The sequence below is a fragment of the Seriola dumerili genome, unplaced genomic scaffold (assembly GCF_002260705.1).
Source record: "Seriola dumerili isolate Sdu_G_001 unplaced genomic scaffold, Sdu_1.0 BDQW01000291.1, whole genome shotgun sequence".
NCBI lineage: Eukaryota > Metazoa > Chordata > Actinopteri > Carangiformes > Carangidae > Seriola > Seriola dumerili.
This window is the reverse complement of record NW_019174546.1, coordinates 2,065,670-2,084,449: the sequence shown is the minus strand read 5'-3', so window position 1 is coordinate 2,084,449 and position 18,780 is coordinate 2,065,670. Positions and strand designations below refer to the sequence as shown.

Sequence of the window (18,780 nt, the reverse complement as noted above, 5' to 3'; positions counted from 1 at the left end):
AATTTTTCTTGAAAACATCAGACTTTTATTTTTCAGTGAACATACGCAGTGTGTACAGAAGTGGTGGATGTGGGCTGTATACAGGCAGCTGATGTAAACTAACGGTTAATCTGGCTGACTGTTAAATATTGATGTAGAAAATATAAGAATTGATTTAAGAAACAGGTTCATCTTCAGCAAATGAAATGAAATTAAACTGCTAGACTTTGTGTTTTTATAAATTAAACTGGGAATACTGTGGCAGTGCACTGGGCTGGCTGGGTCACAAAACAGATTTTGACATACTCTGTCTAAACCAAGCCATACAAATTTAATGTTATGTGTTGCCCAGGGCTGCCATGTATAATTAAGGTGTTTCTGTGGGCTTCCCCTGCAACGCCTGGTAGATAGATAGGGAATTAGGTGAGGAAAGTGTTTTTGAACCACTCTCAGAGATGAAAATATGCATTTATGTGAAGGCAAAATGTATCCCGAATGAGATGTGAAATAAAATCTAATTCCAACAACTACAATTTGTACACAAGCATGGACAGGTAAGCAACTTATAACCTTCATCTCATCCACTCCAGTGCTACAGACGCACAGACAGATAAATGTGTGTGCATAGGTATATTCAAGAAGATTCAAGAAGTCCACTCCTCTTGAAGTGCCAGACCTAGCACTACAGTGTAGCAAATGTCAGAGTAGCAGTAATGACCTTGATGATTCTGCCACTCGGCAAAATCCAGTGATGATGTGCCCATTCCAGCACATCAATTATGAGAAGCGTTTGTTGAGGTAATGTGCAGCACGCAAGGCAATGGGCAGGGGTGGACGGGACCTGCTGCACTATTCATGTTACCATCTGCTCCCTTTCAGAAAGTCTTGCTCCACAGGCCCATGGGCTCTGGAACCAGGCCGTGGGCTGCTTCCCTGGTCCAATTCCTCCAGCAGCACTCGGAGCCGCTGCACAAACATGTCATTTAGACCAGACAGTGCTGCTGCCCTCACTGTTGTGGTCTCAGCAATACCACCATGTGCAGTACAAACATCTAGGTGGAGCACCTGTGCAAATGAAAATCTGCTGGAATGGGTAGAGAATTCAAGGGAGCAAACACAAGCAGCAGGGGACTTCCACAGCAATAACAGGGATCAATAAAGAGAGCACAAGGGCGACAGCTGAAAGGGGTCATCACGTAAGATCCAAAAGCCAACGCATGAAATATAAATGCTGCTGAAATAGAGAGGATTTCTTTTCGGAACAAATTTTCAAAGACCAAATGTTCATTGTGTTTCCAGTCTTTTCAATTGGTGTTAAATCCCATGTCTAAGACACTTCTATTGGCAACATGACTCAGGAGGCTGTTGACCCACTGCCAAATTAGTCTTTGAGGTGATTAAGACCTGGCAATGGCCTAATTGAAAGCCTTAGTTTGCACTGCTCTGAGTGTGTGTGTGTGCGTGTAAAGTAAATCCATGCTCTGATTAAATGTAATATCCATGGTGAATATCTATGAGAGGGGGCTATGTAATCTGATGGAGGCATCTTATCAGTATGCAAATTGAACAGCTCACTTTGCTCATTATATTAAATGAGCCGCGACTGAATGAGTTTGTCTCAATTATTTCAAAGTTGTGCTGGGCGCCTGTTTCACACAGTGGTATTTTAGCTTCATATTAGAGTCAGGGTATAAGATTCAGGGCTAAGTAGAGGCTTGTCACACTCTACATTTAGGATGCCTAAAGTACAGACCACACACACACACACACACACACACACACACACACACACACACACACACACTAAACTAAATAACTAAATATTGGCCACCCTGTGGGGTGTCAGCTATAAAAGATGACTTAGCCAGGCAATGATATCATTAAAGACTAAGCAGAGAAATGTATGAGGACACAAAAGGCCAACCTTCACGTTGCTCTGTGTGCCGCTGTATAATCTGTTAGTGGGGGGTATGAATAAGCTCACTGCAAGGACAGCAAAAGTGTCAGAAAAGGGTAACTGTGACACAGACCAATGTAGTAATGTATCAACATAATTTCATGTTATTTCCTATTCTCTGCGGTTTCTGTGAAAATGATTCCATTTTGACCGTAAATGATTATTCTATACTGTATGTGAAGAGATTTCTCAGATTTTACTACATGCCCTGCACACCTCTGAAAATATGCAAACAGCAAACAGCAGTGAGGGTCGGTTCAGTGTATGTAACTTGTATGATACTTCAATTTCTGTGCGAATCTGTTTGTTATACACAATTTGCAGAATCATGTACAGATGTTGGTGATGTACCTTTACCGTGACTGACCAATGTGAGATTTTGTATTTCCATATTTTACGAAAGTAGAATTTACATGCACATTCATCATGTTATTACAACAATAGATATAATTCAAACAACATAGATTCAAATACGAGATGCATAAACAGACAAGATTTTCCAAAGCTATCTAAAATAAATTGAAAACAATCATTTGAAAGCATCCTCCTTAATTTTCTTGAAAGCGTAATATCTCAGAGGTGCTTGTCCTAACGGTCAAGATAAGTGGTTATGGTTGGATTAACAACATCTTATTTGTGTCCGGTGTTTTTGCCATGTTTTAAAATAAATCCACTGGGGAAATAAAGTTGTTGTAGCACCAAATAGTCAGAGGCAATATGCATATTCTTTGTGGATAGTGAATAAGATAGCAATTCCTATAATTCAAATACCTGTGGAGACATAGAAACTCAAACGTCTTTTCCCGACTTTCATCCAAAATAGCTCAGCTAAAGGAGACATGTGAAATCTAAATTCACAAATGTTCTGAATTATCTCTTAAAGTACTGATATTCAGCCTATTTGTAGATGCACAAGTTACCATAGCATGTTGCCATGGTGAAAGTGCCACTACACACACAGATATGAAGTGACAGCTATAAGGTGACGAATCTGGAAGCTTGACAGGACTTGCCAGTGACCAGAAAATGGATGAAGATTCTGTAAAGAGCTTTTGGATCAATACCTCTCTGCACTGAGGTCTTTGCCAGAATGATTAATTGGAACAATTTGATGTTAATATCATACAAATACAAACAATGGACTGCTTACATCACTGAATACTAATGCAGGGTCTGTATCGGCTGGGAACCTCTTTTATACTGCCATTAACAATACATATAATTCATGCTCGATTTTCAGAATTAAATATCTGTCATGAATTCTTTTAGCATCTCCAGTAATTCTGTATTGAATTTCAAGCAGTTATGAAATAAATTTCACAGAGAGCAAAGTGTCTCATAGATCTTTTTAATCTTGTTTTGGAAAAGCCAGTGTTTCATAGTTCTTGCTTCAATACTGCCCCCATGTGATAGGAAGCTGAATATTACCCAAGTACTGAACTACTGAAAGGAATCATCACATCTTGTGGTCATGACTGCTGCTGCAGCCTTCAACACAAAATTGTAAGTTTAAGATTGAGCACCCACAGTCATCGCCATTGTGGTGTAATAAATCTTAAGCAAACTTTTCTTTTTCTTTGTTCAAGCTATGCTCAGACAAAAAGGTAACTTGAAAGTGAATGTGTCATTCTGTAATGTATTATGTTTAATCGACAGTGTTAAAAGTCCCCATCCCTTGTCTTTATCAGAGCACAGCACGAGCCTCACCAGCACATCCCAGAGCGGTGTGAGAGAGAGCTGAATAGATCCAAAACTCAGTTGTTTCATCTTTAAGTTGATGACTGTCTTTCTCCTTGGGTGATGTGACAGACAGGTCTGGTGCACCATATGAAATATGAAACAGGATGGGGACACCGTTGACAGCCATGTCACAAAGCATCAGTGAGGATGACAGCACCAAAGACCCCGGTCTGCTACACTGACATCTCTGCAGCTAATCGGAAGGTACAGGCCCTCACAGCTGCTGGACCAAAAGATGGAGAGAGGGTCAATAATTTAACAGTTGCAATATGTTGAGGCTAGTCCAACGTTAAGGTCTCCTTCTATCCTTTTCCTGCACTCTGTCAGTTTTGTGAACAAAGACTCATCACCTGCCTTGTAGTATTTTAAATTAAACAGCGATTCACAACTTCAGACGACTGCAACGTCTAAGATACTTTCAGATGTGAGGAGACTGCATAATCTATGTGTTAACATTGCTATAATCTGCATGATTTGATTGCCACTCTAAAGCAGTTTACTCTGTATATTGTGACTCACAAATCACATGACCTGTCAGTGTTTACAACATCCTTGCTGAGTAAATAAGTCATTCATTGCTATGTCTTATTCTTTCAATGAGGCATTAAAGAAATACCTAGGTTTTCTACCACTTGTGGGTCACATTGCCATGACAACCAAGATGAGCTGTTTGTTCTGGCAGACATCACCTTTACTATCTCACCTCTGGTGGCTGGCACTCCAGTGTCACCGGTCCAGAAATGGTGAAGGGGGCTCAGTAGGTGGGCGGAGGAAGGTGGAGACAGGGGGAAAGCAAGGGTGACGGGACAGGAAGACCAGCAGAGAGAGGGATAAAAGAAAGGATGGAGATTTGGCTCATTGTTCGCTCTGGGCCCCTACGATACCCTAATGACGGATGCCAGCGCTGCACTCAGGTGAAACAGAAGTGGCGGCAGTGTGATGGCAAGGAGTAGTCCCAGCGGAGGAGAAGAATACACAATGCAGGAGCGAAGGACATTCGCAGGTGTCACAGGTCTTTTCCAGGACACTCATGGCCTCTCTAGCTGTCTGAGAAACAGCTTTTGGACAACAAAAAAAAAGATTAAAGATTAAACAATTTCATTGTCATTCATTAATCAATTTACTATTTTTTAAATCCCACCCCCATGACTGTCCAATCATAGCTTAGCAACCTTAACTGGGGATAGAAGTCAAACTTTGGATTGCTTCACATGTTAAAGTGGTATTTGTGGGTGTCTACTAAAAGCAATACCCTGTAAAGGAAGGAAGGAAGGAAGGAAGGAAGGAAGGAAGGAAGGAAGGAAGGAAGGAAGGAAGGAAGGAAGATTGCTTCAAATTTTAGCCAGATAAATCACTACCAACAATACTAATCTAGTTATGTTGAAAAAAATATCAGAACAGTTGAAGACTGGATCCTCCATCTTCCAGGATCTGAGACACAACTTAATCAGAGTTTAGAGTAACACTGGCAGCTCTGCATTCCTGCCAAACTTGCATTAGATTCATTTATCATACTCACTGATTATTCCAAAACCTCAAATCCATTTCTAGTGTGAAAATAAACGTACACTCTTACCACTGCATAGCTCATACAAGTTGATTTTCTATAGCAAGCATCCACAACATAACAGTGTTATGTCGGAGCAAATAACATTTTATTTATGACTAGGTCAAACAAGTCTACCTTACACAAACAATGCTACAGTGGGATCACCAGATGGAAGGTTTAGCCCAGTAACTGTACTGGTTTGGCCTCACTGCTTTAGCCTGATGATATATTGTATGTGGCTAAAAAGTACATTTTTAAGATTGTGATACAGGGATGTCATTTTAGCATTAGCTTGTGTTTGCAAGCTACATCTGACAAAATCTGTAAGGCAGACACTTGCAGTCTACAAAATCTGGAAATGGCAAACTGCTTTTGTTTGCTTCTGTTAAAAGTAACTTCCTGTTGTGGCCATGATTAGAGATTAACCTGCTGTAATGCTTTTTACCCTTTTTTGCCCTCAGTGGTCACTGTTTCTGACAGCCTGTTAGCCTTTTACATATTGCGTTAACCTCCCAAGATGGCAGCAAAACACTGTTGTTTTGGGTTTTAAAGGAAGTTTGTTTGAACAAATGATGGTCAAACAGTATCATCATGTAGTTCTTCATCCTTGACCAGATTTTACTGACAGATGGACAGATTTTCTGCATATGGGTGATTCATATAGCCTATGTTGCCCTTTAAGTTGGCAAATGCGGAGGGTATGCATCAGCATCACTTTTCATATGATACAACCCCTCTCACACATGACACTTTTTATGAATGGGGAAACCGCTGATTGCACAACAGCAGTCTATACTCTCCTATTAAGGTTTTTCTTCTTTTTCCATGTGAATGCATGAATGGCATGTTAAGTGCACGCCTTCAATAGAAAACTAAATTACCAGACCTTCTTAGTGTTTCCACCAATGTGATACTGCAGTCAGTTCAAAGAGTAACTGAAGTGGAGTGATATAGAAGACACATCACTGTCAAATGGTGTGGTTACGGGTGCCACAAATTTTCCAAAAAAATGTGCCTTTCATTTCTTATCTGCAAGTTTAAAGTAAACTAAAAGTCAATGGCAAAAATATTTGACTCAGATCTTTTTTTTTATTGTGTCAGTAAAAAAATCTAACTCTCCATTAAAGCTGAAAAATAAGATTTATCTGTCATAGAGAATATGTTTACAGCTTGGATTCAGCATGAATAGCAACGAAGGGGTCCTCATCTCTGTTACTGATCCTGAAGTGAGCTCGGCCATCACCGCCCACATGGATCTGCTTCCCAGTGCACCTGTTTCCTTCCTTCTGTCCAGAAATGACGTCACAATAGGTGCCACCAGGCAGACCAGTGTTCAGGGTCACAGCCAGGTCCCTGTTGGCAAAGACAAATCATATTGTTTTCAAAACCACAATATTGAATTGAACTGTATTTTGAGATGATCTTTCCTTCTTATTTTGCTGCTTTCTACTGCAACTGGATGCAAATGGTAAAATAGTAAAATAATCCTTACCAGTCATCATTGTTAAAGACGATGAAACCACGATTACCACGTCCAAAGGCAACCTGGTTGCTCTGGTTGTCCCACCAGTTGGAGTGAGGCTGTCCATTGACCACGTTACGGAAGATGACCATGTTCCTTGAGGGAAAACAATACAAAACATCTCTGATTCTGGATACTATAATTTAAATATTGAAACTGAATTTGATAAAAGGTTCACATACTATAAAGATCCTGCCTACGTATGAATCTCATTTTTAGATAGTTATCTTTAAAGTATTCCTAATGGAAAATTTTATTTTCTGGGGAAAACTGGAGTAGAAAGATAGATTATACAACTATACATTTTAGCTATTTCAGAAAAGATACACATGAAGACTTTTTGAACAGAAGTGAACAATATTCTGTGCATAAGGTCAGCAGTTCTTTCTGAGGACTCACTTGATCTGACGCCATCTGTGCTCACACACCCATCCATCTCCACAAGTCTGGTCAGGGTTGATGGGAACAGACTTGGTGGATCCATCACTATGGCTGGGAGGGCCCATCCAGTCATTCTGATCCTAGTAAATGGGTTTAATAAAAAATGTTTCCAAAAACACACCAAACATTGCATTTTATCATTACTGCTACTTAAGAGAACGAACCTTTCCATTCACAATGTGGCGGTTCCAACGGAAGCTAGACATCACCCTGGTCACTCCGTAAGGGTGGGCCAGCATGTAACCAACAGCCATCTTGTAGAGCCTGGAGTCCCAGAAGGTAACGATGGATGCACCACCAGCACCATGGCCTCTCTGGTTGTCGTGGTTGTCAACGAAGACAACAGCATTACCATCAGGCATGAAACCCCAACCCTCTCCCCAGTTCCTGGTGACAAGAAGACAATTCTACTAATGACACCCAAGTTTGGACAAAAACCTAAACCCAAATACCTAAAGTATTAAATTCAGAAACTGTAAAATGCACAAGTTCTAGTCAGTCACCATTTATGAAACATTTTGTCCCCTAGAAACCTTAGTAAGTAAGAACCTATTTATCCAATCCAGCAATTAATGCAGCAAATGGGATTGTAGTAATGTTTAAATAACCTCCTCTAATATATCAGATTGATAAAAGATTTAAGCGTATCAGCAGAAACACACACACACCTGGTGTAAAACAGCTTCTCACCATTCCATTTCCTGAAGACAGTTCCCAGTTTGGCACCATATTTGAACTCAGTTACCCTTCCCAGATGGACGTACTCACTAGATGTGATGGGCTCACCTCCCAGATCAATAACCTAGAGGGAAAACAGCACATAAATCATATCATCCACGCAATGTGAGGTAGGAATGGTTTATATTAACTGTACCATGTCAGTGATGTGTGAATTGTCATAAACTGATGCAACAAATAAAATCTTTGGTTCTGTAGTAACAAGAACCATATTTTATGCTGTTAAACCCTCTTTACTGAAGACAGAGCACAATATTATTTCATCTCAGGCTGCAGCTTACAAACTTTAAGATGCATTTTCTATCATAGCATTGAATCATGGGCTATTCAGGGACATCGTATCACATGTGCTATTCAGGTGTTGTCAACTAATAATGACTTCTTTTATTGTAACGTCTGCTCCCAGTGTGCTTGTGTTTGTGTTTGGCATCTTGATTTCTTTGCTTGTTTTCCCATGGCTCTGCTGACTGTTGATCTGTGTTATCAGTCATGAATACCGGACGCATGGGCATTTCGTATTTCTCCAATCACATGCTTGCAGCGGGGGTTTGGCCAATCATGTGCTTGCATGCAAATAGGTTTTAGTGGCAGGAGATTGTGTTCAGTAACTGCATGTTTTCCTGCAAATCAGGTCAAATCCAGCATTTTGGTTTATGAGATATTCCAGAAAAAACGCACATGACAGATGCACCTATAGTTTATAGTATAGGTATGTAGTATGTGCTGGTTGACATTTTTCCTTCTGTCTTTTTTTAGATATTAAACCATTTATGTGTGAAAATAATAATAGTAATAAAAAAAAACATGTAAAAAATCTACCTCTTGGTAGATGAAGGGTTTGGAGCCATTGGGGAACCAGCTGGCGCTGAGGTTGTGCAGACGACCATAGACAACCGCCAGGTCACCAGGCCACATGTGCTTGCAGGCATCCACTCTGAATCCAGCCACACCCATGTCAATCAGCTTGTTCATGTAGTCAGCCACCTTGCCCCTAACATAATCCTTCTCCAGGGCGAGGTCTAACAGACTGGCCAGACGACAGTCACGTACCTGGAGCAGGTAATGTATTCATTGCATTATGGATTATGACTCCTCCAACTCATATTATCTATCAGTTTTACCATATTAATGTTTGTTTTTATTCATAACTGTTGCTTGTGTTAAGATGATCACCTATACATGTATATGACAATGGTCAGACATGCACAACTAGTTGGGCAAATGTGAGAGTTTCTGACCAAACTGTGTTTTATGGATCCTTGAATGGATTGAAAAAGTTCTGTGAATTATACACTGTGAATCAGGGGGGAAATGACGTTGTTCTGACTGTTTCTCTCAGTCACTTTCATTACCTGAGAAGCATCACCATAGTTTTCAATTTCACCGCTGCCAGTCCTGCACTTGTTGTCATTGAAGTCCCAGTGGGAATAGGGGACACTGGGGAAGTCCCTCTTGCCAGCGCTGAACCAGCTTCCACACGAGGAGTGGTTTCCCTCTCCACCCGAGGCTCCACACATGTGATTGATGATAGCGTCCACATAGATGTTGACCTATTGGAAATATACATTACTATAGGTGCAACACACCGACTCAATATCTCTCATCTATCCCTTTTCACTTTCACTCCTTTTCTTTGCACATTTAAGTTCACTGTCAGGTCCTAGAAATATGTTAGAGCAGCACCGCTCACTATTGGTTTGTTTTAATGTTGGTGGTCCAAACATATGACTTCAAAGCACAGCAGCTAAATGCCTTATATGAAAATGTGAAAGAGAATTCCACGAGACAGACTCATCAATTTGTTAAATTATTGCTCTTTATTCAAAAATACCTTCTGTTATAAAATGCCAGGTGCCTGTTGTTATAAAAACAGTTTGATAATGACGCAGAAAGTGTCAAGTAGTGTGAAATGAATCTGGTACGAATTTGCTGTCTTGTACTAGGCTGTAGATTTACGAGCCACTGTCAAACACAGAAGAACAATGATCCTAATGTCTTTCACTAAATCACTGTTACAATGTAGTTTACCCCAACGTTGTTGCATCTGGTGATCATGTCTCTCAGCTCGTTCTCGCTGCCAGATCTGGAGCACAGGTTGTAGCTGATTGGCTGGTATCTCTGCCACCAGGGTCTCCAGGGACTGTTCAGCACAATGTGCTCATTTGGAGGAGAGATCTGAGAAACATGGAGGGAAAACATTACTGTAATAATCAGTTTTAATACAGGAATTATCTGCAGACAGAAGATGGCCACTAACCAGGGTTATAGTGAGTGTCCAGTACAGTTATTAAAGGGGCACTACAGCGGTTTTACACATGAAGTTTAGTTTAAACATCTCGAGAAGTACCACTCAGCCTGGGGAAAGAGATGTATAGTGTGACTCTGGAAGAACTTTCTAAAGATCCTGAAGACCCTGATGACAAGCTTATCCCTCCCCAGGCTTGAGACTTTTTTTTAACAAAATAACCTACAACCTGGATTTGTAGGGTTTGAAAGACATGGGCATTTAGGAGGAAAGCATGATCTAAAAAAAGATTGTGCATTATAGGAACTGTAGGATCAAGTATTTGGAGCTTGATCCATATTAAAAAATTAAACCATGTCTGTTTTTGATTTTTACCATTTTTAAAAAACAATCTGTACCTATGTAAGTTAAATGGAAGGAGATAAGCTATAAAGGTCAAAGAGGGATGACTAAACCCATCAAGAGAATGTATTATTCTGATTATTAGGCAAAGTTTGCTCCGCTTTCCATCTTTTCAAGCAGACAAGAATCACTTGCTGATTTCCTTTATATATTTCAAAATAAAATAATTTTTGTTTGAAATGAACCATCCTTCATTCACAGAACTTAAAACAGTGACTTTCAAAGCAGCAAACAATCTGTCTATGTAAATAAAGCTGGAATCACCTGTCACCTGTTATATTTAATTCTGTGCTCCATGGTGGGGATTACTCTAATTTACACAATACATTATGCATATGTATATATCAAGCTTTAAAGCCGTTTTTTAACCGCCATTTGTAGCCATCTGTGTGCAAACTAACTGGTGCATCATCAACATGCAGCTTGATTACTGTCCATTGATTTACTGTGAAAAAGAAAAAGAAGGGATTATCTTCCCTTCCTACACCTGTGTTCAGCCATACATACCTGAACTCCACCAAAGCCATTGGGACCCAGGAAACGCTCACACTCTGCAGCGATGTCGGCCCAACGCCACTCAAACAGGTGGACGATGGCTGTCCTTCCATGCTTGGTATGAGGGTTGTGTTGGGCGAAGCCGAGCCCGAACAGAGCCACCAGAATGAACAACTTCATGCTTCCCCGTCGATGAGCCAGAAAAACACACTGTCCTGCTGCCATGCTGTTAATATTTATACTGATTCTTTTTTCTCACGGACCAATGAGAGGCTGGGAAATATCAGCATGGATATTAAACAGGTGTTTCTTTATCAAAGTTTCCTACCTTCTCTCAAAACATGCGGAAGAAAAAATAGTTTCAAGGCACATAAAAACTGAGAAGCATAAGGTGTGCACAATGCTTTTCCCCCAAAAAAATAACAGGTTAAATGAGACTGAAAAAGTGTCAAACATCCAGAATGCTTTCCTATGCGACACACAGTGACATATCTTTCCACAGATTTTTATCCTTTTGTAGAGGTAAAAACAAACTGAAACAGAGTCCAAAAGAATCACTGCCTTGTCATATGGCAGTAAGATGAACTTCAAACATACTCAGTTTCAACACTAGCCCACAAAAATGTTATATTCTGCCTTCAGACATTACCTTAATGCTATATTTAAAACTTTATCTTCCACTAATTCAAAAATGAAGAAGAAAAAGTTGTATTTTAAACTCTCAAACCTCTCCAAACACGATCAGTTTAGATTTGTCCCGCCTCATTATTTGTTCACTCAGTTCAATAACCAGATGATGTTGCAACAGGCAGACTATATGCTGTTGCTCATAAAGCTGGAATAAAATATTTTTTACCTCTTTCCATGAAGTGATTGTGACAATGTGATTTATTTCATTTCACCTGGGTAATTGCGACACATAATGTAATCATTGCACCTGGTCAAAAGTGATTACTGATGCATTTGAATAGGAATAAACAGAGGATTTTGTCTGAAAACAAAATTATTCCAACTTTATGGGCAACAGTGTATGTACAATGTGTGTGTTTTTTGGTGAGTGATAGCTGCAGGGGCTTAAACACACTCAGCAATATTTACTTTTCCACATGTCTGAAATGTATACCTAAGTGTTTATGCAATGGAGTGACTGTCCTTGACATGAATTTGGCAATTAGCCCTAAATGTTGAATAGTGCTGGTAATTTTGAGATTACATAGATGTCATATGGTCTTATTATCAGAATAAATACAGTAGCCAATGATATGTAGAACTAAACGAGCCCTGACAAGATTTTCCAAATGTGGGCTTCAATCTGACCACAGCAATGTGGGTAAGGGGTCCTGCTACCAGTGTGCCAGCTCAGGAGAGAGATTTCTGGTTGTAGGCTACTGAACACAGGATATTATGGTTAATCATCAAAATGACTTTAATCAGAGGTGTGTTGCAGTTACTCCATAACATCTACATGTGACTCTTTTTTTAGAGCACTACATTTGATTACATTTATCACAACACTTTCTTTAGTTATGTTACATGCATGTATGCATATTCCTGGTGGTCTGCAGGGGCTCGCGGTTATCCGACCACAGCCATGACCCTCATGACTGTGGTTCATCAGGCCATAAATGTAGTTCATTGAGCTACAGTAGGGAATTCAGATGAAACAAAATGACCTAGTTGACCTCATTTTTTTTTCTTTTCCCACTGTGGGAGAACAGACAGAGCAGCCAACAAAGAGCAAACAGACCACAGCGCAGAGAGCAGCGGGCTCTGGCTGTGAACGCTGGTCTGAGGTCAGTACATCAGAGGACTGCGCTGACACTAAACTGACAGAGAGCAGTAAGTGTTGTGTTAATGGTAATAAGTTTAATACCATCGGTGTATACACATAGTATATCATGCTTTCAGAACTACTGATACTCCTGCTTTCTGTCATAATGACAATATTAACCATTAAGATCACAAACCAAATAACACTATTTTTGTTTTGTGTGGACATAAATCTGATAAACCACATGGTCTTCCTTGGGTAAAAGTGAAAATGTTAACACACCTGCACTGAACAGGCAGTTCATGATCACAAGTTACATTATTATCTCTAAATAGCCTCTTATATCAGACACTTAAATTAAGATCAGAGACTGATTTGGCCAGTTGTGTTATCCTGTTGTCTTCATGTGATGAGGGTGAGCTCACACCTGATTGATCTGTGGTTGTCTGTGAGGGGAACTGGAACTTACTTGGACATTTATGGCTACTGGATTTATCAAAGTATGGACATGGTCCACACATAGGCTATGTGATTTAATCATTCATTTTCCAAATCATAATAATACATATTGGTAGTTTGGGTATGTTGCCCTTTACTTTGGCAAATATAGAGGGTATGCATTAGCATCACTTTTCATATGATACAACCCCTCTCACACATGACACTTGCTATGAATGGGCAAACAGCTGATTGCACAATTTCGCTGTGATAATATCCACATCCACTGATGTTCCATTCATACTGTCAGTGGAGTGATATAGAATTGACATGACTGTTTGGTGTTGTTATAGTTGCAATGGTGCACACTTTTCATTTCAATTCATCTGCATATGCATGGATTTCATTCATACTGGTCTTAAAGTGTCAGTAAAGACTCAAGTCTCAAATCATTCAATTTGAAAAAAAAATTTTAATTTAAAGTTGTAGAGAATGTGTTTACAGCTTGGATTCAGCATGAATAGCAACGAAGGGGTCCTCATCTCTGTTACTGATCCTGAAGTGAGCTCGGCCATCACCGCCCACATGGATCTGCTTCCCAGTGCACCTGTGTCCGTCCTTCTGGCCAGAAATGACATCACAGTAGGTGCCACCAGGCATGCCAGTGTTCAGGGTCACATCCAGGTCCCTGAGGGTGAAGACGAGGTTCATATTGTTTTGAAAAACCAAAAAAGGAGCTATTTAAGTTTTACTATTGCTACATAGCCAGCGTTAGCATTAGCAGCTGTTTATTTACCAGTCTAGAGGCTTGCCAAGAACTGTCTCCTGTGGTGAGAAAGCAGCCCTTTTATTTAGGTTCTATTTCTATCAATTCTTTTCTTCTACTGAAGTTAGTATGCTAACCAGCTAACTGTAGCCTGGTTGGCCCATCTTGTCACTTTCCAATAGTGAGTCACTGTAGTGTCCAGTCTGCACTGAAGATGCAGCGCTGCTCAGAGAGCGTATTACAACGTCTTGAATTGTAAATGCAACAATGGCTTAAGCTTTTGGCAAGGTAAGTAAACAGCTGTTAATGCTTATGTTGGCTATGTAGCAATAGCAAAACTTACATGTAGTTTCTTTAAAGCCAATAGTGTATTACACAACATAGAAATCCAATGAACTGTTTTAACAGAATACTTCATTGTTCAAGCTAGTATATTTTAGTATGTGCCAAAATGGTCCATCTGACACATTAGTTTTCACTGGCTAGGACTTATTTAAGTGGATGACATTAGTTTTTGTCAATACCAGTTAGATTCTTACCAGTCATCATTGTTAAAGACGATGAAACCACGATTACCACGTCCAAAGGCAACCTGGTTGCTCCTGTTGTCCCACCAATTGGAGTGAGGCTGTCCATTCACGACGTTACGGAAGACGACCATGTTCCTAGGGAGGAGATCCAATAAAATAAAATCATAATGTGTAATGTACATATAATAGTCTTTACATGTATATGATCATAAGTCAAGCAGAAATTAATGATATTCTGTGCATAAGGTCAGCAGTTCTTTCTGAGGACTCACTTGATCTGACGCCATCTGTGCTCACACACCCATCCATCTCCACAAGTCTGGTCAGGGTTGATGGGAACAGACTTGGTGGATCCATCACCATGGCTGGGAGGGCCCATCCAGTCATTCTGATCCTATAGTGATTAGTAAATGGGTTTAATAAAAAAATGTTTCCAAAAACACACCAAACATTGCATTTTATCATTACTGCTACTTAAGAGAACGAACCTTTCCATTCACAATGTGGCGGTTCCAACGGAAGCTAGACATCACCCTGGTCACTCCGTAAGGGTGGGCCAGCATGTAACCAACAGCCATCTTGTAGAGCCTGGAGTCCCAGAAGGTAACGATGGATGCACCACCAGCACCATGGCCTCTCTGGTTGTCGTGGTTGTCAACGAAAACGAAAGCATTGCCATTTGGCATAAAACCCCAACCCTCTCCCCAGTTCCTGGAGACAAGAATACAATTTTACTAATGAGAAGTTCACTTTTAAAACACCCAAGTCTGGACAAAAGATAACCTAAAGTATTTAATTTACAAACTCTAAAGTGTAACAGTTCTAGTCAATGATCATTTATGAAACATTTTGTCCCTAGATACATTGGCAAGTAAGAACCTATTTGTCCAATCCATCAATTCATGCAACGAATGGGATCATGCCATAATTAAACAATCTCTTCTAATATATCAGATTGATATACGATTTAGGCACACCAGCAGAAACACACACACCTAGTGTAAGACAGCTTCTCGCCATTCCATTTTCTGAAGATAGCTCCCAGTCTGGCACCATATTTGAACTCAGTTACCCTTCCCAGATGGAAGTACTCTCTAGATGTGATGGGCTCACCTCCCAGATCAATAACCTAGAGGGAAAACAACACATTATTCTTATCATCCGTGCAATGTGAAGTAGGAATGGTTTGTATTAACTGTACCATATCAGTGACTTGTGAATTGACAAAAAAATGATACAACAAATAAGCTTTTCTGATCCAGCACTAACACAAACCATATTTCTGTTGTTAAACCCTCATGTCTTCAGTGGAAACAAGATTTTTTTAGATCACAGGCTGCTTTTGCAGCTTACTTGAATTGAGTTTTGATTTGAGAACCTTCAGCCTTTTATAGTATAGCATCAGCATCACCTGGATATACAGGTGTTTGTGAACTAATGCATGTGCGTATTTGTCATCTAGTGCTGGCGAAATATGAATAAATAATTTTTGTCTTTTGAAATTGGTACCTTTGTGAGTTTGATGCATATCAGGTCTACACTAGTACAGTCTGCCTCCAGGAAATAGTAAGATGCTCGCATTGTAAAATTTGCTGATGCAGCTTGCCTATGTTGCACAACTTTTTGTGCCTGTCTATGTTAATAATTATTTTGCATTTTGGTTTGAGGACTTTTATCATCTTCAGGTTGTTTCTTATTTCTGCCACTGTCATGATACAACATTCATACAAGTTAGTAGAGTTTTTTTAAGTATGGTAAATAATAAAAAACGGCTCATTAGTTTTAAATTTGTATGTATGCTTTCCTGGAAATCAAGGTCAAATCAATTATTTTGGTTCATCTTTGTAGATATTCCAGCAAAACACACAACTATCAAATGCAGAGGTGAGTCGAAGCTACTCAGCATGATGACATATGCACCAACTATTCCTGTGTTGAAATTAATTAAACTTCTCAAATAAAATAAGTTAAAAAATATAAAAAATACCTCCTGGAAGATGAAGGGTCTGGAGCCACCGGGGAACCATTTAGTGTTGAGGTTGTGCAGACGGCCATTGATAGCAGCCAGGTCGCCGGGCCACATGTGTTTGCAGGCATCAACTCTGAATCCAGCCACACCCATGTCAATCAACTTGTTCATGAAGCCAGCCACCTTGCCCCTAACGTAATCCTTCTCCAGGGCTAGGTCCAACAGACCAACCAGGCGACAGTCACGTACCTGTAAATGACCATTTACATCACAATTCATAGCATCACTTACGATTTCCAGCACTTCATAATCAATTTAATGAATATATTTGTCTACAGTTTTTATTCATAACGTAATTAGTGCCATGCTAATTGGGCTTTCACTTAAAGCTTGGGCGATACATCAGCTGACTGATTTTATCGGCCGATTTTCAGCCAATTGCAGATAAATCGGTACTGGCGTTTATAACAGCTGGAGACAGGTGCTTGAGCTATTTTTTATCCAATGTCGCTATTGTGTAGTCTGTCCACCAGAGAGCGCTTTGACTCCACTGTTGGCAACATGTTAGTTCACCAAACACATCATGGCTCAGCTGAGTGCTGCACAGCAGAATGGAGTTTGTGGTGTGTCCTCATGGTTCTTATTTTGAGGTGTAAGACATTTCTTGAATGACTTATTCTCCCTTTGTATAACCTACATATAAGTAAGCCCGACAGCAGTCACAACAGTTCTCTGGTAATGCAAAACCACTCAACATTCAACAGCAGTGGTTGAAGGATGTAGGCTACAGCCTGTTGACAAACTTGATTTTGCGTTTATTGGTGGAACAGTCAGTAAGACAGTAAATGAACAACAGCCCTTGTCAGTATAACACTGACAATCACTATAAAACACACACTTGCAGTTTATCTGTTGCTAAATTAGTTGAATTAGCCATGACGCTAACTCCGTGGCCTTTCAGTGGAAGATGTTTACATATATATATATATATATATATACTCATTCTGCCTAAATTACATAATGATAAATACTGTATATCCCCTATTTACATGTCAGTACAGTTACAGTCGGTGCTTTGGAAACATCTGATTTTCACTTAAGATATTAAACCGTTAGCTTGTCTCGAAAATTGAAAGCCGAGACACAGCGCCTTTTCGGAATTACCGCCAGCCCCCTTAGCAAATATCTGACACACGTTTATCATATTTCAAAACAGCTGGCTAGAGCTGGTAATATTAGAGGGATTATTGGACCAGTGGAAGAAACATTATACACGTGTGCACATTGAGACAAGTAAATGGCAGTGAAAGCTGATTCAAGCAATTCCCCTCAATAACTAAGTGTAAAGGATCCTTATCGAAATAGATTTATGTGGATATAATTTTATCAGATTGTTTTTACCTTCAAAATCTTGTATTGGTCGGGTTCTGGTTCAGATTTGTACGACTACCAAATATATCAGATTAATTGCAGTCAGTGTGAGCTAAGATTCAGAGTGAGTGGATCATTGGATTGATTGAGATTTGTGAAAGGAGAAATGATAATAGGGGGAAATTACCCAGTTCCATCCAGGTTTTCTGAGTGATATTCATACCTGATTGGCATCACCATAGTTCTCAATGTTGCCACTTCCAGTCCTGCATTTGTGGTCGTTGAAGTCCCAGTGGGTAAAGGGTACACTGGGGAAGTCCTTTCTGCCGGCGCTGAACCAACTTCCACATGAAGAGTGGGTTCCCTCCCCACCCCCGGCTCCACACATGTGGTTGATGACAGCGTCCACATAGATGTTGACCTGTGAGTAGATACAGGATTGTAGACGCAACACAACCAATCAACACCCCCTTCTATCCCTTGTCATTTTCACTCCTTGTCTTTGCACATTGAGGTCATTCTCAGGTCAAAGGAATATGTCAGAGCAGCAGTGCTCACTGTTGGTTTGCTGCAATGTTTGTGGTCCAGTAACTCAAACATATGACAAAGAAAAGCAGCAACTACAGTAAATGCCTTAGATAAAAGTGTAAATGGTGGTTCCTCAAGAAAGAGACATTCATTCGTATCAACTGTTGCAATGTAGTTTACCCCAACGTTGTTGCATCTGGTGATCATGTCTCTCAGCTCGTTCTCACTGCCAGATCTAGAGCACAGGTTGTAGCCGATTGGCTGGTATCTCTGCCACCAGGGCCTCCAGGGATTGTTCAGCACAATGTGCTCATTTGGAGGAGAGATCTGAGCAACACA

The 18,780-nt window shown here is 40.1% G+C and overlaps 1 protein-coding gene across 1 annotated transcript; it reads right to left on the bottom strand.

Moving 5' to 3' along the window:
• Positions 1-6,346: 6,346 nt before the first annotated feature.
• On the bottom strand, positions 6,347-11,292 carry LOC111231265 (pancreatic alpha-amylase-like). The gene is made up of 9 exons (XM_022758313.1): positions 11,081-11,292; positions 9,955-10,101; positions 9,279-9,476; positions 8,746-8,976; positions 7,857-7,990; positions 7,353-7,575; positions 7,147-7,268; positions 6,718-6,843; positions 6,347-6,578 (listed from the first exon to the last, which is right to left on the bottom strand). The coding sequence occupies exons 1-9, from the start codon at positions 11,246-11,248 to the stop codon at positions 6,389-6,391; spliced, it is 1,539 nt and encodes a 512-aa protein (XP_022614034.1). The 5' UTR covers positions 11,249-11,292; the 3' UTR covers positions 6,347-6,388.
• Positions 11,293-18,780: the final 7,488 nt, after the last annotated feature.